At 39.2% G+C, this 25,088-nt stretch overlaps 3 protein-coding genes across 4 annotated transcripts; 2 read left to right on the top strand and 1 right to left on the bottom strand.

The window, feature by feature from the left end:
* The first annotated feature begins 65 nt into the window (after positions 1-65).
* On the top strand, positions 66-16,498 carry ankrd10a (ankyrin repeat domain 10a). Its single transcript, XM_053615683.1, has 6 exons — positions 66-495; positions 2,241-2,393; positions 6,001-6,092; positions 13,749-13,984; positions 14,069-14,155; positions 15,561-16,498. Exons 1-6 carry the CDS (start codon positions 298-300, stop codon positions 15,917-15,919), a joined length of 1,125 nt encoding a protein of 374 aa, XP_053471658.1. The 5' UTR covers positions 66-297; the 3' UTR covers positions 15,920-16,498.
* Positions 16,499-17,582: 1,084 nt separating this feature from the next.
* LOC128602228 (ubiquitin-conjugating enzyme E2 A) lies at positions 17,583-20,117 on the top strand. Of its 2 annotated transcripts, XM_053615899.1 has the most exons (6): positions 17,583-17,920; positions 18,255-18,335; positions 18,617-18,642; positions 18,901-18,990; positions 19,167-19,255; positions 19,481-20,117. In XM_053615899.1, the coding sequence occupies exons 1-6, from the start codon at positions 17,877-17,879 to the stop codon at positions 19,607-19,609; spliced, it is 459 nt and encodes a 152-aa protein (XP_053471874.1). In that variant the 5' UTR covers positions 17,583-17,876; the 3' UTR covers positions 19,610-20,117. The 2 variants fall into 2 exon arrangements, with proteins under 2 accessions (XP_053471874.1, XP_053471875.1); XM_053615900.1 differs by lacking the exon at positions 18,255-18,335 and having other exon boundaries at positions 17,584-17,920.
* Positions 20,118-20,202: 85 nt separating this feature from the next.
* Positions 20,203-23,342, bottom strand: LOC128602227 (inhibitor of growth protein 1-like). The gene is made up of 2 exons (XM_053615898.1): positions 22,868-23,342; positions 20,203-21,482 (listed from the first exon to the last, which is right to left on the bottom strand). The coding sequence occupies exons 1-2, from the start codon at positions 23,001-23,003 to the stop codon at positions 20,770-20,772; spliced, it is 849 nt and encodes a 282-aa protein (XP_053471873.1). The 5' UTR covers positions 23,004-23,342; the 3' UTR covers positions 20,203-20,769.
* Positions 23,343-25,088: the final 1,746 nt, after the last annotated feature.

The raw sequence follows: 25,088 nt of genomic DNA, 5'->3' as shown, positions 1-25,088 counted from the left end.
GATTACTGCTGTCCATGTAAACGTAGTCTATGTCCTCGTCTGTAACTCAGCTGGTAAATCCGATTCCGAAAGATCAGAATCCGTGTCTGTTTTTCGCCCCACGCGCAATGCACAGCAAAGTGAAATCCGGTCCTGGACTTCCGCACAACCCGCTTAAGTTTCAGAGTGCGCGGTTGTCTTTTGTTGTCTGAGCAGGAACCTCACCGAGCTGTACAGCGTGCTCGGGGAAAATACACCGATATCATTTTATTATTTCCCCGCCACCACTAGAAAGACCACTCTCAGAGTTGAGGAAGCATGTCGGTGAGCATCGAGCTGGGCTTTTCTAACGACGAGGTGCTGAGCACGCGCTTCCCGCTGCACCGCGCGTGCAGGGACGGAGACGTGCGCGCGCTCTGCTCCCTGCTGCAGCGCTCCGACGACCGAGCACAGCTCCAGGCGGAGGACTCCTTCTACGGCTGGACTCCCATTCACTGGGCGGCACACTTCGGAAAGGTAGTTAGTAACCTTGTGTACCTGTCCGGCTGACTAGGCGACAAATTAATGGCTAGGGGGAAAAAACATGTTTAGAGAATTATAGAGTTGGTGACATTTAGGTGAGATTAGTTGTGGCCGCTCGCGCTCTTGTTGCGTGTGTGTTTTTGAACGAGAGAAACTGTTGGATTTATCCTAGTTGTCTAGGTCGTGTTTCCCGTCGGCATTGCCGGGTGTAAATCGTAACACCTCTCTCTCTCACACACACACACACACACACACAACTCGTATTGAAGACAGTTGCAGAGGTAAAGCTAGCATCGTCAGTCAGCTAGGGGGTGTGTGTCTGTGTGTGCGCGCACGCGGGCGGAGGTGAGCGCGGAGAAAAGTACGTCATTGATTGGTTGATCGAGAGCCAATAAAAGGCTACCCGCCAAAACCACTGTGCAGAACTAAAAGGATTTTGTGACGCGGTCATAAAATACTTCTTCCGTGACCTGTGTTTGGTAGCTTCGCATTCATTAAAAAAAATAAAAAATAAAAAACCACACACAACATTGTTTAATATGTGTAATAGTGTGCAAACTCGTTAGGTACGAAAAATAACTTAGTTTCTACTAAATACATAAAGACATGAATTTTGAATGGTTATTGTAGCACTGTCTCATAATACGTGATTTAAAAAACAACAACAAACGGCTGGTAGTTATTTTTAGCCTCAACCCCTATTGGGAGTTTCCACAGAAACCCCCTGAACAAAGGCCAGTGAAAATAGTGGTGGTAAGTAGGTAGTTACTTGATTTAAGATTCAGTCTGACATAAAAGTTGTAAATCCTAAATCTCACCTTAGTGTACAGAAATATTTTTGTGTTTTCTGGACATAACAGCTAGCATAAGCCAGTTAGTTCAAAATAGAAATGTTTAAAAGTGTAAGCTTCTTACATCAACATGACTGCTCTGGTGTTTTGGGGGATCATATCATATGGCAGAACGGAAGAGTTGAGGGAGCTTGTGTGTGTTTTTCCAAAAGAAAAGTGTCTCGGATGTTGTCAAGTTTGTGTTTGTGTGTGAGTGCAAAGCCTGAGAGTCAGAATATGAGCAGTGACTCACCATGACTCACGGTGATGAAATGGCTAAACAGCTGCTGAAGACAAGAAGGGCCAAGAAACAAACCTAAATATTAAGGCATATTTAATGACTATCTGACGGTGGATTTATGGCAAGTCTCTTGTTTCCTGACAGTCTGCACCAGGTCCAGAATGGTGCCCTGTTCCCTACAAACAGCAAAGTGTGTTACCCCTCTAGGGTATATCATTTAGTTATTGCAGTGATTTGACAGAAAAAAGTGCACACATCCCTAAGTATTTGACTACATACTGAAAAGAATGCCGTTTCGGACAACCATCGGATCCTTTTTGCAGAATCAAACTATTTTTATTGTGGTCCTGCTATTGTTTTCTGTAGGTCCATTAACACAGACACCGATGATCTGACTGTGTTTCACAAGCAGGAGAGTTATAAGATATCTTCACTCTGCATTATATTTTGCTCGGTTCTGTAAGTGTGTATACATACTTGCGTGTTCCTGTCATCATTACATCCTAATTAATCCGACTGGTAAGAGCTGATGTGTATAGTACAACAGGTGGTGTTGATTCAGATATAGACTAGATTTGAAAAGTTAGTGCTGTCTGTCTGAGGGTTTTGTTTGTCTCTTTAATGCAAAACACTGTCTTTATTGTCCATCTCTTTCCTCCCCACTACAGCTGGAGTGTGTATTGCGATTGGTACAGGTGGGCTGTGAGGTGAATGCTGTGACAACGCGCTTTTTGCAGACTCCGGCTCACATCGCTGCATTCGGAGGACACCCAGAGTGCCTTGTATGGCTCCTGCAGGCTGGTGCTGAGATCAACAGACAGGTGAGTGCTTTATTATATGAGCGGTGTAATAATGGTGGCCATTTTTGACCATTATATTAGTATGATGGAGTTTTCTGTCATTGAATAAACTAATTTACCCCCGAAAGCTCTTGCTTATCACACAACGGCTACCAACCGGCAAAGATGTGGCAAACACTTTTCTGTTGCGCCACTCAAGAGCCCTCAAAAAAGTCTGCTGTTTAGAAAGAAATCAATATGGAAAAGAATGATCATGTTTCATGCTTATGTGAAGGTCTCAGCCAGTGAAATGGAGAGTCCTGGCATGGGATAATGTCTAGATATATAGACCTGCTTAATAGACTACACATTAACCCTTCTATTATGTGGCGGGGGGCATTACATCCATTATGTTATGGGTCAATATGACTTCCACAGTTTAAATACACACAAAAAACAGCTTAAAACAGTAAACCTTTATTATGGCTTGTTCAAGACAAGCCATAAGAAGAAATATTTGCTTATAAGTTCATGACCCTAAATGAGGAAAAATCAAACAATTTCAAAGAGAGATTAACCAGTATTTCAGACATCTCAAGTGTGGAAATGGGTCAGATTGAAAAAATAACATAATAGGAGCGTTAAGCATAGATTTTTGGGCATGGACGTATATGAACTATAGAGATGCACAACTTTGTGGGTGCAAAGTGAGATTGTGGAAGCCACACATTTGCCATATCGTGCTCATAACAGAGGGCTGTGGTTTAAATTCTTATCTCATTGTCTTTGTGAATGCAAACTTTTAAATAATGTTTGCATAAAATAAATTACACTGTGTCGTTTGTATGAGGAGAGTTTAGGCATAATTTCCTAAAAGAGGGGAAATCAACAGCTGTATTGTTTCAATTTCCTTTAAGTAATTTGTGCTGTTTTATTCTGTAACACTTACCGTGCTATGTTAAAGCCAGTGACCTTTCAGCTACCCACGTACCTGTTCTCCTCCATACTCTCCCTTGATTTATTCAGTGCAAATCCTCTTGTACAGGATCATCCTGGCCTGACTTTGACTGACCGCTTGATTAAACTTTAGGAGATATCCGCCTGGAGTCATGCATGGACAATAAACAAAATACCAAAGGATAGTTGCACAAAGAATAGCTTATATATCATATTTATACAGCAGTTAGTTCTGGTCCACTAATTTGGTTAAGCGATACTCCAAGAGTACATATTTTTCCTATTACTGCAATGGGGCCTTTCACTGTGTGTATCACTCTGTTCGACTGGGTACTATGATGAGGTATCTATTTACACTAGCAGAGCAAAAATAAACAGAACATTCGGCCATTTTGCATCTGAAATGTTATTTACTCTATTTTTTATAGAACTGTTGTCTAAAAGCAATTTCGCACTCACGGCTGAGATTACCTATGGCCAAATCACAGATATACCAGTATTTGGTGTAACTGCAGCCTTGCTTGTGCAATATTGCTTAAACATGTCATAGTTATTCATATATAATGGAGCACCATCAATCTCTACATAATTTACATAATTTATCCATTCAATTCAGTAGTACCTAATAGTTTTAATGTGAAGTCATTGTTGTTGTTTTTTTTTTTTAATGTTTTCATTCTTATGATCTTTATTAATGTCCAGTTGCAGTAAAAACTGAACTCATTCAAAAACAAAAGGTACTTCAAAAATATTAACATGGAGTCCTATTACAAAATACAATGCCTGCATGTTTGTTAAAATATCTTTTAAAGTATTTAAATAAGGATTTTGTCAGTTTGCTTAGACTTAATATTGAAGTCTGACCAGGATAATTGTAAAGAAGATAATATCACACGTAAATAATTTGTGACGGCAATTAAACAAAGAAACTGTATGTACATTAAAAGATACAGCTTAGCAGGTTTAACTGCTGCACACTCTTCAACAGCCAGTTATTCTTTGCATTCTTTCTTTGAGATGATCTGCTTTGCCACACCTCTTGTAGGACATTCCAGAGGTTTAACATTAAACATCTCCCTCAATATGTTTGATCCAGCTCTTCCCAGACCAGCTTGATTAGTTTAAGCTTCGCTGACTGGGCAGGATGTTCCAGTCACAGATTTTTAGTGTCTCACTTTTGTACTATTTCTTGTAAGGCTATGCCATGCTTTTAGGGTTGTTGAAAATAAAAAATACAGTAACAGCCAAGGAACAGGTGAACGTGGTGTCCACAGGCTCTTAGACTTTCTATACAGTAGACATCATCTCATATGATACAGAGATATATTACTAGAACTCCAAATGCAAAGTAAGAAAAGACAATGATCAGATTAAAAAATGAAGAAGGCACATGCTAGGATAGTGATGATGTTACTCAGGGCTGGATGGAGGAGAGAGTGATTATCCCTGTGGCATAATTGTTTGGTTTGACCTACATTCTGCTGTTTCTATAGAGCAGTCAGCGTGGTGTGTTTTGCCTGCCTCTAGAGGGAGTTCACTGCATCCATCTCTCTGGCCAGTCTCTTGAAAACACAGATTTGCTCCAGTTTCACCATGTTGGCACTTGACATGTCACTCTACAGCATCCCAATGGCTCTCTGCCTGGTTTCTTATGAAATGAGGACTAAAGGAAAGCACAAGGAACTGAATAAATATGATTTTAATTATGGGCTAAGTAATCTGTGCCTAGTATTAGGGGGATTAAAGATCTGTTTATGCCTTGTTCTACTGCAGCCAGAACGTAATCTCTATGATAGCCTATCCTGAATGTAAATTGCCACTAAGCTTGTGTTTCTCTCTTATGCAGTACTAGGGTTGCACGATTATGGTCAAAATGATAATCACGATTATTTTGATCAATATTGAGATCACGATTATTCATTGATTTTAGGGACAATATATTTTTATTGCACTTTCACATTTAAATAAACAGACCGCTGCTTTCACCTCCATGTTGTGCTACATTCCTGCTAATGTACAAATCTTTGCATCAAATTAGACTGATCCTTAAAGTGCATCATCTCGTAGAAGCAAAATAAAAATAAAATTGTACCCAGAATATAGGATAAGTAAAAATAAAAATGCCATCAACCAAATGAAAATATGCATCAACTATAACAATATGCAACTCAATGAAAACAATTCAGGCGAATGCAGAAAAGGCAATAACAGTGTTTACAGGAGGAGAGACACAGCCAGATCACCCAATAGAGCGGTGCAGGGATGACACCACTCTGTGGATGAATCTTCATCCACGTTTGTTTTTGGGAATTGTTCACAGCATACCTGAACCAGTTCTTTTCCTGTTCGGCGTGATGACGTTTAATGTCCCCGTCAACGTTTGTAGTCCCATTTAGAAACTTGCTAGTGTCATGATTTCCCCTCTCGCAAGCACTGGAGCACGCTCGCTCTGAAACCTTGAGCTGCCAGCTAACTCGTTTCTGTGTTTTGGCCCTATGCAGTACTAGTTACGACGTACCTTAAGTGACTGATGTAGCTGTAAAAGTGCATTAACGTTTCATGTGATTGGAAAAATTGCAATGCCTTACAGGGTGGTTTTTTTTTTGTTTGACCCCCCCCCCCCCCCCCCCCGTGGTGGAAAGCTGCAGGTTTGTGTACATTTATATTAAATGCTTCATGTGTGTCGTTTCAGGATTATATGGGTGAAGCCCCCATCCATAAAGCTGCAAGGGCAGGTAGCATGGATTGTATCAATGCCCTGTTGTTCTCAGGTGCAAAACCAGAGTAAGTTATCCTGTGCTTCTTCTTTCGTTTTTACACTTCTTCTATGAACCAGGAAACACTGTCTTTAAGGGATATCCACCAAAAAAAAATACTATGTCATACTACTGGATTTCATCATATAAAGAAGCCAGATGGTACAGAATGCCTTAAGTCACTGGCACAATAATTTGCCCATAGACACTTTCACCAAAGGGTCTCAGTAAGTCCATTTTGCATTACATGTAGCTCTAAGTAATTATGTGCAGCTTGTTTCCAAAGAAAAGCCATTTTTATTAGCTGTATTGATCCAATACTCTGATGTGAAACTAAAGTGTGTTGTTTTTAGATTGATTCTGGCTTTTATTGACATACTGAACAGCAGAATGAATAAATGTCCCTGCTGTGTACCATTAAGAGGCTATTGGTATTAATCAGGTTGAGGGGTTGTTTTTTTTTTTTTGGTGGATTTCCCTTTTTCAAACATTTGATTTAACCTCTTGCTTTTACCTTAAATAATTGAGTTTCTTTCATGAGCCTTTAATGAACAGCCATATTTCTTATAGGCCAAAAACAAATGCACAATTCCTAATTTATGCCCTACACAAATGTCCAAAGCCACAAATACGACTCTCACGTCCTTAAATTGTCATAAAACGGCTATTCTTAGATTATGCCTCAACTAAATGTATTATTGTCCTTGTGCTTGTAGTGGTGTACTTTGTGTAAATTAGGAAAATTTAGAAGATCTAACAAGTGTATAAAGTTTCTAATGAGATTGTGTAATGTAATGCAAGTATATCAGGCTCTTCGATGAGTGGATCATTAAGGCTGACATACTCTTAATTGGACTTGGCTTATATTAAAATGAAGCCTTGTCATAAGTAAACAAGAGAATTATAGCATTAACCAACTTCAGTTTCTGTTCCATGTCACACTCAGAGTGTGATTTTAATGCTGCCTTCAAACTAAAATTAGAATGTTCCTTAGTCTGATAGTCTTACCATGTCTTGTAACTATGTCTTGTAATTTCCAGTTGGTTAATCAATAAAGCAAATCCTAAGCAACTTAAGATCACAGACCACATGGATTGTATTTATGCGAATCCTAATATTACGTTCACCACAAAGGTCCTCCGAAATGTCTGAAGACATTTGGCATGAAAAGGATTGTGCATTTGTTCAATAAGTGTAATGTAACTGTACGATGGGTTAAGGCAGTAGATAAGCGTGTGTCATGTGTTTGCTGCTAAAAATCTGTACTTGAAGAGAGGAAAGCTCATTGTGGGGTTTTTGGTGGGTGTCCTGGGGTTCATTTTTAAGGGATTGTACTTAGCTGAACCATTTCATTAGACTATTCAACCTCAGAAATTCTTGTGGTGACAGCACACAAAAACTAATCAAAATGTATATTATAAATGAGCAGACATTTCCATCCATTGTGCTTCTTAAAATAGATTTCATATAAATTACACAGAGGACTTTCTGTAGCCATTGATTATCATCCTTTTCCTATTCTTTCTTTAGAGTATTTGGAAGAATGCTACAGAATTTTTTTTTTTTCCCTCACAAAACCTAAAATTAGTTTAGAGCTTGTTTGTGATTTTAGAAGTAGTAAAAGTTCACTTTGTAGTTCACCTTTTCCCTCCACTGGACCATTGAAATAAGTGTGTAGCATTTATGGTTAACAAAGAAGTCATCTCAATGGAGTGGGAGAAAAATTTTGTTACATAGGCATATATATCATGTTTAACATGTATACATTTATATATTAAAAATATGCATACAATTACGTTTTCTATTTTTTTTTTTTATTACTTACCGAACATAAAAAAATAAAAGTAAGCGTTAATAAACTACCTGCATATTTTCACAATTTAATCCAAAGGTAACGTTGCGCAGGAATTTTGGTGGAAGCTTAGTAATAGTAATTCAGTAATTATTTGACAAGTATTGCATAAGCATTCTTTTAAAGCTGTCCACTGAGACCATGTGTATCTGGAAAAATGCATGTCATGTAAAATTAAGAAATGTTTAAATTTCAATCTGCTTAATTTGATCAGGGGCCATATTTTAAATTTTACCAGTAAATTGGTATAGTTTACCTCAATCTGAGGGATTCTAACATTAATATTATAGTACGTTCTACTCTTTTTATTTATTTTTATTTTTATTTATTTTGAGCATTACATTTCATTTAGGTAAATAAACCAAAATCATTGTAGGTCTTTGGCACAATGTAAGTTGGAATGTTTGCTACTTTTTAAATAATTGAAAAAGTTGCACATGAATGTAGTTAAGTGTGGCTAAATGAACTGCTGCTGCAAGTTTAAAGATTTGAATTTTAACTACATAGGAGATATTTGAATGCACTTAAATATTAATGAGCATATAATTTAGTAGTATTGGTGCACTATGCATTCCTATTAAATATACATTCTACCATTAAATATACAGCAAATGGTTACCCAAACTATGTATTATTACACTATATCCAATAGATCGTTGTATTTATGAGATTCATCTGCAGAAAACCTGGGAAATGGAAACTCGCTTCTCTTATCATTTTTGTGATGCGAGGGGTGTGGGGTGGGGGTGTGGTGGATGCATAGTTAAAAAGAGAGAATTAAATGTTTGCTGTTTAAAACAGACTCTTAACACCATTTATGTCAACAGATAATCAGGGTTATTTGGATGATTTTGAAATTTGGATAATTTTTTTTAGTATCGTCAATTCAGTTTATTAACTTTCCCAACGCAAGACAAGAGTTTTTGCATTTGAATGGGTAAATATTATGAATAATATTTTGTTCTGGGAATCATTTGCATACAAGATCTAGTCACAGCAGTTGACGTTTTTTAAGATAGAAAAGTTTGGGTTTGTTTTTAACGATTGATCTGTAGTTCCATTATCAATGAATTCATTTTGCAGATGATTGCCTTTAAGATGTAATGTATCATGTCTTATAATTCAATTAATATTTAATCCAATTCATCTCAATTAGGTTTTTTTGTGCCAGGTTAATGAAAATGTGTAGAGATCAACCTAACCTAACCATTAACACTCCAGTAAGTTGTTAATTATCGCTAATTTATTGTTGAATCTCCACCAGAAAGGAAATTATGGATAAATGATGGAAATATGAAACGGCTGCTGGCAAAAAAAAAAGCTCAGTATCAAACTAGAGCAGAGTTAGAAAACAATCTTGGCAGCAGTACTTCATTTTGCTTAAAACAATTCGAATTGGTCACCACTACATGAAGCCTATGGCGTTAATCTTTCAAAACTCTCTTTTTAATGAGCTTTCAGCCCTCAAGCTTTCTGGAATATTGTAATTATATGCAGCCTGACCTGCGCAAAATGATTGTCATCTAGTTAGCAAGATTAGCCTGGTTCAGCAAGTGTAGGTTCTGTAAAGGCAAATGTGCAAGTGTTTTTGTGCTTCCTAGAAATAAATGTATGTTTCACTGTTGAACCTTTTTGAGTTTGACATATATGAAATTATGTTGCTTTATTTTCTGAAAGTAGTATGTTCAAAAAACATCAACAACAACTTATTGAAGCTACATTGTGAAACATTACAGAGAAGGAAAACCCCTACACATCTCAATGTTTTGCAGCCATTGAAATTGAACATGACTTGATTTTCTCAAGTAAAGCCCAGAAAAGGGGGGAAGCATTCCAAAAACTGCTGAATCTGCCACACGTGCTTCAGCGAACACCCTTACAGTTGTGGCAATGAGTGTTCTCACTATCGCTTCCTTCAGTATCTACACACTGGCAAACTGTCGAGGTATTTCTTGCGGTGATTGGTTTTGATTTTAGGAAATCAGTAATGATAGTATTGTTTAGGCATGCATGCTTTGCTTAGACAGCATCAGCTTTGTTGTTATTATTATTATTATTATTATTATTATTATTATTTTTCATTTAATGTTTTTTTTTTCAGTTTGCAGGAAAGACTCGTGTAGTAGCTAGTATGAAATGATATTAAAAACATCTTACATGTGGTTATGTAGATATTAGCATGAATGTACTACTAGTAGTATGCTTAGACTCACAAAGCAAAGCATTTCAGGAATAATGAAACAAATGCTTCCTTGAGCAAATTCATTACAAATTTATGTACTAAAGCGTAATGTTGAGTATAATCTTTGGCTATTTATATATCTTATAAAAAGTAGCTTTTCAATGCCAGACAATGACAATGTTTTTAATGCTTGTTTTCATGCCCTGAGAATTTTTATCACATTAACAAACATGATTAAGTAACAGTAGTACATTGTTGTAATGGGGATAGTAGAAAAAAATAAAATACACGAGCGTTTTTTTTAATAACCAGAAGTATAAGCCGTTTCCCAGACAATGGCACATGACGTCAAACGCACGTAATGCGACGCTGCTAACTTTAGCAGAATGCCCAAAGTCAATGTTACCTTTTATGCTCAACATGACCTCAGTCACCTTCACATGGAGGCATAATCGTCAAGTGAAGGCGGGGGAAAAAAAGTGTGACCCAAGTCCTCTAAGGCAGGGGGTGTTTTATATTAAATGTAGTGTAGGAGATTTTAACCTGTAAGCTTTACAAATCAGAGCTTGTGTAGCATGGAAGCATGACAGTGATGCACGAACACAAACTTATGTTTATAACCAAAATGCTCCAATGTGTGCAAGGGGTTGGGGAAACTGGTGCGAGTTGCTTAAGAGGTTCAGTTTAAATCAAGTTTATTGTGATTATATGCTGTATTTGCGTACTTGCACAAAGACCTCAGCGGTCCGAGACCGCATTTAAGTGTATTTATATTCAGATATTCTGATTTATCTTTAAAGAGCAGGAACACGTAAATGTAAGCCTATTTGCATGGCTGTAAGTAATGAAATGATTAACCTGGGAGAGACGAAATGGATATTTTGCGCTGTGCTGCTTAGTGGCTCACGTGGGTCTTGTGGCTCGCACTGGGAGGCCCAAACTAGTCTGTGCAGCACAGTTAAAACCCACCCTTCTGTGTAGCTCAATTTGAACCAGCTTTTGACCACCTGTCAAAGGGTGGGCTATAATATTAGGAAGCAAGTGAACAGTCAGTTCTTGAAGTTGATGTGTTGGAAGCAGGAAAAATGGGCAAGCGTAAGGATCTCAGTGACTTTGACTAGGGCCAAATTGTGATGGCTAGACGACTGGGTCAGAGCATCTCCAAAACAGCAGGTCGTGTGGAGTGTTCCCGGCATGCAGTGGTTAGTACCTACCAAAAGTGGTCCAAGGAAGGACAACCGGTGAACCAGCGACAGGGTCATGGGCACCCAAGGCTCACTGATGCGCGTGGGGAGTGAATGCTAGCCCGTCTGGTCTGATCCCACAGAAGAGCTACCGTAGCACAGATTGCTGAAACAGTTCATACTGGCTATGATAGAAGGGTGTCAGAACACACAGTGCATCACAGCTTGCTGTATATGGGGCTTCGTAGCCACAGACTGGTCAGAGTGCCCATGCTGACTCCTGTCCACCACGGAAGGCACCTTAAATGGGCATGTGAGCATCATAACTAGACCATTAAGCAGCGGAAGAAGGTGGCCTGGTCTGATGAGTCATGTTTCCGTTTACATCTTGTGGCCGGCCGGGTACATGTGCGTTGCTTACCTGGGGAAGAAGGCAAGCCAGCAGAGGCAGTGTGATGCTCTGGGTAATGTTCTCCTGGGAAACCTTGGGTCCTGGCATTCATGTGGAAGTTACTTTGAAACGTACCACCTACCTAAACATTGTTGCAGACCAAATACACCCTGTCATGGCAACAGTATTCCCTAATGGCTCTTTCAGCAGGATAAGACGCCCTGCCACACTGCAAAAATTGTTCAGGAATGGTTTGAGGAACATGACAAAGAGTCCAAGGTGTTGACTTGGCCTCCAAATTCCCCAGATCTCAATCTGATCGAGCATCTGTGGAATCTGCTGGAAAAACAAGTCCGATCCATGGAGGCCCCACCTCACAACTTACAGGACCATAAGGATCAACATCTTGGTGCCAGATACAACATCACACTTTCAGAGGTTTTATGGAGTCCATGCCTTGGCCGGTCAGAGCTGTTTTGGTGGCACAAGGGGGACCTACACAATATTAGGCAGGTGGTTTTAATGTTATGGCTGATCGGCATATAATGTATATTTAACACAATATTTCAAATGCCTCAACATCGAATACTGCATTACTGTCACTGCTTAACACTGCAAAATAATATTGGCATATACCTACCAGCGGTAGCCATTAGTTTGTTAATCCTGCAATTTGTTCCATTTGTTTTTTTCTTTATACCAACTTGAACCATTGTCTGGCATTGTTTAGAGATACTTTTAATCTATTCAATTCTGTATCTCAGCAGATTCAAAGGACACTGATGCACTTGGAAGCATTTACATTTTCTATTTAAGCTTGGGGATTGTAGGTAGGAATTTGTAAAGGCAAGCCAGTCATGTTGTCTTTTGTTTGTGTCAAAACTGTTTAACATTGTCTTTAACTTTGTCTCTGTTTAACTTTGTGCTCAGGACTTGTCCCAAATGAATTGTTTATGTACATGGATGAAGTAAAGGTTGAGGGACAGTTTAGGAGAAACAATAAATTTATGGACGAACCCAACACATTTCAATTGGTCATGTGAAGCTCTATTATTACTTATGTTAAATTTTTTTGGATAAGTCATAATTTAATAATTGAATGTAGTCTGCTAGTGCAGTTAAGCCATAATTAGAAATTGTTTTTGCAAAGAAAAGTGATTTTAGATTATAGACAATTGAATTTTGAGGAATAATCTACCAGAATGCCAGCATGTCTGATTGGTAGTAAAAAGTATGCCATCAATTAACTTTATTATTTTTTTTCTAGGTCACGTTATTGTTAACTGCTCTATAGGTGTTTATAATTAGACTAATCTCGTTGTTGTAATGATTCATTTTTATATTCTCGCTTTTTTTTTTTTTTTAAATCTTTGTACGGCAGAAGTGGATTAATGGTATTTTTATTTCTTCATTTTAATCAAATCCCAGGCGTTCAGTCCACTTCAATAATCAACTTTATTAGCGTAAATATTTGTCATACTAGATTGCTAGTTACTGTATTTTCTGTATCTTAAGATTTTCTGTATCATTTTTTTTGTTTAAAAAAATTACCTTTTTAAATGGGTTGGTTCATCCAGGGGTTCTTTATTTTTGTACGTTACACACTGCAGATGGACTTACAATGTGTACTGTTTGAACTGTGTTTCCTCTAGAGTGTTTGTTTGCATTATTAGAATTTAATAGCATATCTTAAAAAAAAAAAAAACCTAGTAGCAATATCTGAAATTGGTTGAACTTCAAGTCTGAATCCAGTTATAGTTTGTTTCGATCACGTCCAGTGTGTTAGTCATAGAGTGCCCAAAATGAGGATATTGAAAATTAATCATGTTCTGATCAACAAGAGGAAGTTGAATTATAAGACAGTGCAGATGTGCAGTACCATGTACTTTCCTTTTTCAGTGTGTATTCATTGAAAAACCCCAAATAAAGAAAATTAAAAAAAAAGTCATAGTAATAGGGACAATATAGGCATTTGTTTGCTAATTATCATTATTGAAATGATTTTTCCCTGTTGTTTTGACATTGTTGTTCATCACTGTAGACCACTGTAGTGATCATCTTTCTTCGCTGTGCAGATTAAGGAACACTAACGGATTGACTGCGGCCGACCTGGCCCATGCACAAGGCTTCCAGGACTGTGCTCAGCTCCTCTCCAATGCAGAGAATCAACTAAAGCACCTAAATGGGTTTGGCCATAATGGAACTGACCTCACCCACATCCAAGGGCGGAGTCTTCTTAATGGGTTAACCAATAGGAAGAGGCTCCATGATTGCTCAGAGCCAAATCATGTCAAGAAAGCAAGGGTTGATGGTAAGTGTTAGAATCTTGTGAAGGTTATAGAAACAGCGGGAAGTGAATATGTATTTACCTCATTTCTGAATGTTCCTCCTGCAGGTATGGATTTTCCTGTGAAGGCAGTCAGTGTGATGGAGGAGGATATTGAATGTATGCATGTAGAATCTGCCCCAGACAACCAATCAGGTGCGACTGGACCTTTTCCACTTTTGCCTACTGACAGGGAGCATCATGTGGACAGTTTTGCAATGGACAGGCATTCTCCCACCTCACACATAGTGGTTCCTGCTCCTTGGCCTTGTACAAACTCTTATGCCTACCTGTAATCTGTTAGGAAAAATCCCCTGTAAATTAGTATAGATTTTCCCAGCATATATATTAATTAGATTTATTGTCTACATTTCTGGTGCTCACATTTCACCATTTAATGACCTTACTATTATAAGGTGCTGTTTGATGCACCATATCTTAACAGATCTTCTACAAAAGGTTCTACTAAACTAGCAGAATTCTGGATTCTCTTTCACATAAAACCATGGTTACATATGTAACCTTCTGATCATTCATTTTCAAACTCAAACCTCAATTTTAACAGGATACATTCGAATGTCTGTTTCGAAGTTCTAGCTGACCATCAGTCCTGGTTCAATTTATTAAGCATACTGCATGTAGCTAGCTTATGCCAGTAATATTTAATGCCAATGCTATCTGATGTTGGCTGAAATATTAGCTTTCTGCTGCTCTGAGAACTTTAACATGTACAGTTGACCAAGAGCGGTCCCTTCGCATGTGCTTCTTGATCATACAGCTACAACGTCTCCTCTGCTCTGACATTTTAAGTCTAGATTGGCCATTCATAAGAATTCATATTTATAAACTGATCTTAAAAAAAATATATGCGAGCAAGATGATTTGCCTGTAAATATGATACATAATCTGGTCCCTCTCTACATCATCATTAAGAAAGTGGGTCACACATTAGTCAGAGGCTACTAAATTTAATCATGTCGTGTCGGAGCAGATTCGGTGGTGTCGTCAAATAGTTAATTAATCAATAATTAAGTTGTTATCTATCATTTGAAAACCTGAGATTTAATTGACGTATTTTTGACCAAAACACCAGATAGAACCTTATTATACTGAGGTCAGTTTTGTGTATATGCATTTATTTATGTATTTATTATATGTCTCCAGTCCTGTTTTGTGTTAGACATGCAGTATCACATTTCATTTATACCTTTGAAATCAAACTTACTGGCCCATAATAAGTACATAGTTAAACTTTCAGAATCAGGCATCATTTTGTTTTGCTGGTCAATCCAAAGTGCCTGTTTTGGTCATTGCCACATTAGGTTATATTGTTGGATTTTCCATCTTTGTAATAATTTTGTGACTTCTGGTCAATTGAGACTGTTTCAGAAATACAGGATTCATGCATCTGAATGGTAAAATCAAAAACATTCATTGAATGGTCTGAAGTGTAAACTTTCCACACACTCTAGACAGAAATTTATATTTGAGCTGGTAGTCCACAAAACACTCATTCCCCCATCTGGCTCTGTCTGACCCCATGTTTTGTTTTGAATGACAGATGGCACCATAGAAATAGCCACTGGCTTAAGCAATGGCCACACACAACAGAAGAGTTTTGACACAAACGGCCATTGCCCCCCACACCAGCCTGACGTGCCAGACCTGGGTAGCAACATGTGCGGCTCACTGCACCTCAGCGGCAGCCCCAGCAGCTACATGTCTCACAGGCCCTTGTGGGCCACGTTCTCATCAGACTTCAGCGATCATCTGCACTACGGCCACTACCACGGCTTTGGAGACACGGCTGAAGACCTGGAGGACACCGGAAGCCGCCATGAGCACATTACAACTGTAAAGCTTGAGCAGCACTACAACCAAGAGGTGTTAAATGCCATGCAGCTGTTTCATGGCTCTTGAAAGGGTTAGAGCCCATCTATTTGTATAAACGTTGGCGTGAAGAGCCACCCAGCCGCCTTAAACCGTAACCAGTTTACCCTGACTTTGCTCTTGCACCTTAAAAAAGGCCACAGTAAAGGAGTCTTTTGTTGAAGAGAAAAGCCTTTGTACCAAAAGGGTATTTGTGTTTTTTGTATCTGACTTTTTGTGCACTCTTTATTTTACAGTATGTTTGAATAATAGATTACACGGATAATGATTAAGTAAAGCAACCGTGGATGATTTGTTAACTGTGGTGCATTCAGCTTTCCTACACCTTTCCCCTTCTCACCACAGGAGTTTGAGGACTTATATAAACAGAATAAGTTTATAAGTTTAAATGTTTGTGGGGGTTTGTGCCAATATTTTCCCCCTTCAGTAGTTTGGCACTAGCATTAAAAATTGTATGGAACAATATATTGTTTCCTAGTTTTCCTGAGACGTTGAGTTGAAAAGTTATGTAAAACTGACTCACTGTAGAAGTATTTGTTTTGAGAAAACTGACATTTTTTGACATTCCTTCAATCTTTTGTGCTGTGACATATAAAAGTATTTGAGACAGACCGTGTTCCTTGTGTTTCTTTTCCCCCCCGTCTTGACTTTTCAGTGCAGTTTAATGTTTTGGTGGATTATAATATTCAGTCTACATTTTAATTTTGATGTGCATTTAGATCAGTTTTGTGAAAATTACATCTCTATCGATTAATATTTGGAGATTAAAAAAAAATAATTAATTTCAAATTTGTATCTGTATTCCCATCCATGTACATAAACCTCTGCAGCAGAACCAATAAGGTGGGTCAAGAAGAGTTAGCATTAGGAAGCACTGTCAGAACATCACTTTTAAGTGCACTCGGACATTCTGAGTGCTTGCAAGTCAAGTTACAGCTCTAAACATGCAAAATTACCCTCATGATTTATGGGAATGTGATGAGGAATTGGGGGCGTGTCTCTTAAAATGACTTGACAAGAGGCCAATCCAAATACAAAAACATTCCGGACCGGAAGATTGGGTTTCAAAACTTTTTTTTTTAGCCATGTAATACCCTTGTGCTGAGACCATGACTTCAAGTATCATGTTTTAATCATTTCTACATATTTTTCCACATTATTTATACTAGTAAGAAATGAAAAATATTGACTATTGCACCTTTAAGAACGAAAGAGTTGAAGAGACTCTGATTATTTACAGGTATATGGGCATCCTGAAAATTGTCTAATGTTGAACACTTCAGTCCATCAAGATTCTGTATGATGAATGATGCTCTGTTGTGTTTTGCATGTTCTCGAGTCCAGGTAAGGGAATGGTTTCCTTATCACAAAAGCTGAAAGAAGGCTGATCACGTTCAGTTAATGAATACTAAAATGAGTTTAGCCTGTCAGTCACAAAGTTTTAAAAACCGAAAGCTCGGGGTCGCTGAAAGAGCTGTACATAGGTGTCACAGCCTGCGAGTAAACAAAAGATGAAATTTGATTAGAAAGCTATTTCTGAGTTCGAGCTCATGTGTCCGGACACACACGTCGACCTTTACTGCATCATTCAAACTCCGCCCACATGCCCGGAACAGACCATTGTACGCGTACAGGGTGAGTCATATAACTGCGTTAGTAGCTTCTATAACAGCGTGACAGAAATACCTTCTGTTCACGCCAGCGTTGGGCAAATTAAAAACTGCTCATGCAGTTTAAGAAATTAAAGTTCGCTTACTTTACCCGTGAGACATTAAAGACGCCGTTAAACAGTTCACCCTGATAGAGACATGGTACGGTCTGTAATTCCGCCTTGAAATCCTCATAGCAGCTTTCTAAACATTAGCTGCCTTCCTCCCGACGCCGACGTGTGTGAGTTGGCTGAGAGCTCTTATTTGATATCAAGTTACAATATCGAGGCATTTTTTTGTCATAACAATTCTCGCCGAGCTGTCGTCTACCCGTAACGATGTCCACTCCGGCCCGAAGAAGGCTCATGAGGGATTTTAAAAGGTGAGTCAGCCGAGAACGGTTAAGGAAGCTGGCGGTGTTTACGACAGTCGCTTGTATGCTAAGCTACCTTGTTTGGGTTCGTTTATTAAATCCTCGTTTTATGGATAAATGTGATTACATCATCGGAGGGTAGAAATAATATCACCCACAGAGCAGAGTAATAGCTTATTTGAGATTATTTGTGCTTCACATCTGACGCAAGTTTGACGTCTAAAGTCAAACGTCATTCCAGCTATTTAAGGTTTTAGCACAAATCCGTGGGACTTCAGTATCTCATCACAGATATTTAAGCCCACATCATCACTAATGGCAGTTTGTTTTGTTGTTAAACCAGACTTCAGGAGGATCCCCCTGCCGGTGTTAGCGGTGCCCCATCAGAGAATAATATCATGGTGTGGAACGCGGTTATATTTGGGTAAGCAAATAGGCACTTGGCAACCTGGCCACTTAGAAAAGCTCATCGAGGGAATCAGGCCTGGGGTTTTTTCTTTTTGTTTGGCTTTCTGTTTTCTCCAACACTTCATGTTTGATACAAGAGAGCACTTCCTTTTAAACGCCTTAGCCTTAGATTTCAGGCCTTATGTGGTTTTGTCAGGTGCAACTGTCAGCTTGCATTCAATACTCATTCTGTCTAGGTGTCATTTCACTATACTGCAATAAGAGATTGCTTATTTATTGCTTTTGTTTGTTTTGCAGACCAGAGGGCACACCCTTTGAAGATGGTAAGCATCCCATCCTCTTAATAATATTATTATTATTATTATTATTATTATTATTATTATTATTATTACTACTACTATAGCATACCACACAGTAATCATGTACTGATAATCCGATTATATTCACCATAACTGGCGAAATGTCATATTATCCAAATGAATGTGAAATTCCATATAAGCGCAGACCTTGTAAACACAGCCTCGACTTCCAGCATTAATAACATTGCACATCCTACATCGCTTTAAATCGTCTCTTTACAGGTACATTCAAGTTGACTGTCGAGTTCACTGAGGAATACCCAAATAAACCACCCACAGTCCGATTCACCTCTAAGATGTTTCATCCTAATGGTAAAGTCATGTGGGTTTTTTTTTCTAATTGTAGATATTAAGCAAGTATTTGTTTTTTGTTTTAAATCACTGTTTGGAACAAAATTTCTGTCCGTTTTTAGTTGGTTTTTGGGGTGAGTTGTTTAAAGTGAAAAAGCAAGCTTTCCTAAAAGATGCTCTGCTTACGACGTTTTCAGTTTATGCAGACGGAAGCATATGTCTCGATATTCTGCAAAATCGCTGGAGTCCGACTTACGATGTTTCGTCAATTCTCACCTCAATCCAGGTAAATCGTAGAAACATGTCAGTTGTTATTTAAAACCATGATTGTGTAGTACTCTCTTACGAAACGGTTCTTTGTGTGTGTGTATATATATTTAATGTCATAACCATAAATCCAACTGGGAGACATTCAAAATAATGCGAATGACTGAAAACAATGACATTATTATTATTATTATTATTATTATTATTATTATTATTCATGATCTCTGGTTGCTTCTCTTTACAGTCTTTGCTTGATGAACCCAATCCCAACAGTCCAGCAAACAGCCAAGCAGCCCAGCTGTACCAGGAGAACAAGCGCGAGTATGAGAAGCGTGTATCAGCCATTGTTGAGCAGAGCTGGAGGGACAGTTGACCGATGAACTGTGTGGTTATAGTTTAACCGAGTGAATCGTGAAGCATCTCGTTCCACCCACCTGTCCTGTCCTCTTTCTTTCTATCACTCGCTCCATCCAATATAGAGCTCAAATGCACTTTAATCTGCTTCCTCACCCCACTCTAGCTATAGTCTCCTCTTTTGGAGGACTTGTGCTGTCCTATTGACCATCTGGCCTTGCTGTCCAACACGTAACCAAATACGTTGGCCTTTTGCCATGGGAACCTGGAGTAAACAATGTTCTATTCAAGGGGCCTTTTTTTAAAAAAAAAAAAAAAAAAAGTGGAGTCAAATTCCATGGACTGACATGGTACTGGCCTGACGTTGTTGCATTTTGACCGTGCCTGGTTTGGAACTGACCTGTCACACAGTTAGGCCGTATCGTGTGCTGTTACATGCCCAGATGTGTGATTTTATATTCCATGATGTGTTGTAAACCTGCCTCTCATGTACCATATTGTAAGAATACACTTTGTCGTTCATGTGCTATGTCTGTGCAGGCTGCTTAGTATGGGTGGGGGTGTGTCTGTGGTTGCCTTTTTTTAAGCTCAAGGGTTGATTTCTTTTACCCTTTTGAAATACAGAGAGAGGAGTCTCTAGTAGTAAGTAAAAGTGACTGTACCTGTAATAGAACCTTGAGGTTTCCCCCTTCATCAGTTTTTGATGAAGCTCCTTTTAATGAATGGTGAAAGACCTTAAAACAAGTCCACTCATTTTGTTCTTTCAATTCATATCTGGCTATTCCAGCCCTAAACAGAATGTAAACAACTAATAGATTTTAATACATATTTAATTACCAATTAGGACATTTCTACTTCAACACTTAACATGTAATAGCCACATGCTGTAAGCACCTTCATAAAATACTTCAGTCACCCATACTGTTCAAGTAACAACAAAAGAAATGAAGGTCAAATACTTCTTTGTGCACATCACTGCCACATTTAGAAAACTTAAACTCAGGAAGTTTGAGTTTAAGCCCTTTTAGTGCTATTTGGTAGTAAATAAATTCTAAAATGCAGATTGAGGTGACAAATTGACAAAGAAGTTATACCTAGCATTAAACAAATATATAAAATAAATAGAAATGTTGACAGTTCAACACATGGTTCATGATCAACAGTTCAACAGGTATGTGGCTACCTGTTATATGCCCTCTCCTTTTTGGATTTCTCCAAGGCTTTGTCCATGGTTTTTTCTGTGTCACCCCTGCACTTTGGGCAATACCACTTCCCCTTGGGTTTATGGTTGAGGCCAACACAGGAGAAATGGAACCACTCAATGGGACACTCGTCGTTGTCGCAGCCGATCATCTCCCCATAGGAAACCTGCTCGCAGAGACAATACGTGGGCTCATTGGGATCGATGGGCAAGTCGGCTGGTGAAGCCTCCCTGTCCTGCTTTGCTTTGGATCTCTTCTTCTTCTTTGACGTCTTGGCCCGTTTCTCTCTGCTCAATTCATCTCTGTCATTGTGAATCATCTCCCGGTTCTCGTTGCTGTTGTTCTTCTGCCGCCTTGAGCGCTTGCTGGCACTTGCTATTCTTTCGACCGAACCCGGGGTCTCTTCTCTGTGTTTCTCCTCCTCACGCCTCTTGCCAGGGACGACGGCTGTCACAGAGGGCACGTCATGGGGCTCATGCTGGGCTTCTAGAAGCTCGGCGAAAGCATCCACCTGCCGGCTGCGGTTCTCCACCAACTCCACCATCTGTCCAGCAAGCTGGATCTTCTCATCTCCCAATTCCTGGCTGCGGATCAGTGCACGCTGGATGCAGTGCAAAAGGCGGCGCCGCTGGACAGGGTCCTCCTCCTGCCTGTGCTTCTGGTATGCATCATCTAGCTCTTTGAGGATCTCTGCAACAAACATGCACAACACATTCACCATCAGAAGTTAGATTTCGTTCTTTAAATTGAGAGTTTAAAATATCATATTTTTATTAGCAAAGCAAGACATCAAACACTGAATAATAGTGGTACACCTTGGCACATATATTGCAACAAGTAAAATATTGAAGAATAAATTAATAACTATAATTAATACATTTATATATTTAGGTCAGATCAAAAAATACAAGCTCGGCCCAGACATGACATTGAACTTTAAGCAAAGAACTTGGCCACAAAAACTCTCGGCATAAACACCAAATAGACCCGCCTCCCTGCATAATTAACATACAGCCAATCACAGTAGAGCGTCTAAAAACCGAGACCCGCCTTCTAGAACGTTATGAAACCAATCACTGATCTCGAACTCGACCTGCTGCATCCGGAATGGGCGGAATCACCGAGTTACTGACGACCTCTCTAACCAATTGCTGCTGTTCTGCGCAAGACAAACACGCGCACAGCGACCTCTGTTGGCCAATCAGGAACGGAGGTGGGTGGAGTTTATAGTCTGTGCAAAAATAAAATCTGTAGCGTAGGGTTCGTGCCCATTTCTACACAACAGTGTCAAATGAGCTGACGCACGTCCTTTAAAAAAAAGAAACGCCGGAGAAAACGCTGGTTAATTCATTCAAAAAGTCTTGGCTAAAAAAAAGTTGAAGAAACCGTTTTCGTACCCAGGAGGAGTCGAGAAACATGTGATTACAATTTATCATTTGAACGGTACAAACATAGTACGCAAAAAAGACAAAACAGAGAGAGAGAGATGTACAGCCGGTACAGTCCGCGGATAGTTTTAAAAGCACCAGGTGTGTTATAGCGTTTAAATCATCTTATAATTCATTTCTCCGGCTGTTGCAAAGTGCTCAGCTCGCCAATTATAAACACAATGACAGCATAGATCACATCTCAAAACATGACAGCATAAATGTATCTAATGCCCCCTCACAATTTCGCAAATTCTCCAACCAAATGCGACTATTGTGTCCGAACCAAAACGACCGAGAAAACAAAGTGAACACAGGAGAGACGTAGTAAATCGCCATTCCCTCCCCCTCCTCCTCTAAAAAAAATCGTATGTAAATCACTGACGGCAGAATGAAACCTAGAGCAGTCGTGATGGTCATGTTTCACCTCGACAACACCGAATGTAGCTACAAGAAAATCCATAAAGAATTGTTGACGTTTCTAACGGAGCATCAAAACTGTATGAACCCCATTGTGTTCACTCAGCACTTCAATCCTAAACGCACAACGTGATTTCCTCTATTCACATCACACACACCCACACACACAAAAAAACAATCTGTTCATAGCCTGAAAAAGCGGATTACGGAATAAAAAGAGAGCATTACCTTGATATTTAGAGTCGATCTCTCTCATGAGAGACACGTTTCTTTGTAGGTCGAACGGCAGCGATTCGACCAAGTCGAGATATTCCGCTACATAGTTAGTAACCTGCAGTGGGTCCCAGCTGGCTGTATTTAACATTTTAGCTCCGACTGTTTACTTCAGATTCTCGGAATGAGTCCATGAAACGGCTACACAAAACGCATGTATACCTTGTGAGTAGATTATCCTTAGGGAAACGCACTGCAAAACCGCCCTACAAGCATCCAACACAAACTTCAAACCAAAAAAAATGTAGCCCACAAAAGGATTTTTTTATTTATTTAAATGAAACCACCAATCAGCGCAATAAACAAGAAACCCGATATGAAATATTTAGATGGGATTCCGGTCGGGAGTGAAAATGTCCGTGTCGCATTACTTGATCCCAGCGTGGAGATCCTCAGGGTAGTTTCAAACACTTGGGGGAACAGTCTGGTTGTTACTGCGCATGCGCTAACGCAGCAAATAAATAAATAAATAAATAGGGACGATTTTGAGTCCCGATGATCAACAGAATAAAACGCATTTTGATAACTGAACGGCTTTGAAATATGTCAGTTTTGTCTAGTCTTCGTGATGCAAAACATCGCTTTATTTAGGAGTGTATTGCAGTGAGTTTTTTTTGGGACCGAAAATGGTTTTAGTTTCCAGTTTGACTGCAGACATCCACCGGAAATACATTTGTGTGTAGAAAGCGCGTGACACCGCAACAGTTAGTTTCACTCAACTAAGAGTGTGTTTTGTGTTGTGTTGTGTTGTGTTACACCCCAACAGCCTGCTGGGTTACAACTGTAGCCGTGTATGAATGTAATAGCAGCTTTGTAGCCATTTCGTATTAGCTGAAGTTAGCCAATGACGTTGTGGTGGGCGGGGCGTTTCCACATCACACAGTGCCCACCACAGCTAAACCAGTCGGGGTTGCCAGATCTTTGTTTTTACCACGGAACTGGGACCCTATGATCAGTTGCGTATTTATTTATTTATTTATTTTGTTATTTCCGTTTGCAGATTAGAAATTGTGAGTTTTATACATTATATAAAACGTGTGTACATGACCAAAAGTTTATGGATAGACCTACTTGACAATCAGACACATATAGAGTCACCCCCAAACTGTTTCCAAAAATTTAGAAGCACACAATTGTAGAGAATATCTTTGTTTGCTGTAGCGTTACAATTTCCCTTCACTGGAACTAAGGAGCCCAAACCTGTTCCAGCATGACAGAAATACCCCTGTGCACAAATGGAGGTCAGTGAAGACATGGTTTGCCAAGGTTGGAGTAGAAGAACCTGAGTGTCCTGCACTGAGCCCTGACCTCAACCCCACTGAACACCTTTGGGTTGAACTGGAACACTGACTGCACCACAGACCTCCTCAACAAACATCAGTCAGTATGTTTACATGGACAACAATATTCCGATATTAACCCAATTAAAGGCGGGTGCACACTGTACGATTTTTAATAGTCCTTTGCAACTGTTGCTTGTCAGACTGTATGAACATGATCCCCACTGAAAGCCATGTCACACTGTAGGATCTCAGTTGTCATTAATGTCAGACTGTACGACAGTCAAGACGTGAAAATCTTTTTGGATTCTCAGACGGTCGTCTCAGACGACCAAATTGTGGCCAAAATCACACAGCGTGCACCCAGCTTAAGACAATACTCTGATTAAGAAACTACCATGTAAACAGTGATTTCTGATTACCTTATTCTGGCTACAGTCATACTTGAAGTAAACACAAATCGAATTAAGACATTGTACATTATAGACATGTACACACTTTAATCACTCTATTATCATCATGTGGGAGATTTCGCTGCATTTTGCGACAGGACACACACAAAAATTTTCTTTCCAATTGGCGTCATTAAATTCCGTTAATATAACTCTCTCCCACCAGTCCTTACTTCCTACTCTCATCCAGTACCTTTGAGTTTGTCGCGGTGGCATGAATGAAATGTTGCCGAATGAAAGTACAGAGGAGGACTGTTGCTGGAGAATTTGTATCCACCGTCGTCTATTTGCATGTATAGAATGACAAATAATTAACTGCACTTGAAGCTTTTATAAAATTAAAAATGAAACACTCAAAACTGTATATGGTACCATAAAGAAGACCAACTGTATGTCGATACGTGAAATTCTGGAGGGAACGTTGAATGGCGTGGCGCGGTGACG

Source organism: Ictalurus furcatus, chromosome 26 (assembly GCF_023375685.1).
Source record: "Ictalurus furcatus strain D&B chromosome 26, Billie_1.0, whole genome shotgun sequence".
Taxonomy (NCBI): domain Eukaryota; kingdom Metazoa; phylum Chordata; class Actinopteri; order Siluriformes; family Ictaluridae; genus Ictalurus; species Ictalurus furcatus.
The sequence above is the reverse complement of the archived record's forward strand: the minus strand, read 5'-3'. Positions and strand labels throughout refer to the sequence as shown.

Bases quoted from the DNA above. Each gene is read 5' to 3' on its own strand.
- ankrd10a (XM_053615683.1), top strand. From the start codon at position 298: ATGTCGGTGAGCATCGAGCTGGGCTTTTCTAACGACGAGGTGCTGAGC. The intron at 496-2,240 runs GTAGTTAGTAAC...TCCCCACTACAG, and splicing joins GGGCGGCACACTTCGGAAAG to CTGGAGTGTGTATTGCGATT. The intron at 2,394-6,000 runs GTGAGTGCTTTA...GTGTCGTTTCAG, and splicing joins GTGCTGAGATCAACAGACAG to GATTATATGGGTGAAGCCCC.
- LOC128602228 (XM_053615899.1), top strand. From the start codon at position 17,877: ATGTCCACTCCGGCCCGAAGAAGGCTCATGAGGGATTTTAAAAG. The intron at 17,921-18,254 runs GTGAGTCAGCCG...TTGTTAAACCAG, and splicing joins CTCATGAGGGATTTTAAAAG to ACTTCAGGAGGATCCCCCTG. The intron at 18,643-18,900 runs GTAAGCATCCCA...GTCTCTTTACAG, and splicing joins GGGCACACCCTTTGAAGATG to GTACATTCAAGTTGACTGTC.
- LOC128602227 (XM_053615898.1), bottom strand. From the start codon at position 23,003: ATGTTAAATACAGCCAGCTGGGACCCACTGCAGGTTACTAACTATGTA. The intron at 21,483-22,867 runs GTAATGCTCTCT...TGTTTGTTGCAG, and splicing joins GATCGACTCTAAATATCAAG to AGATCCTCAAAGAGCTAGAT.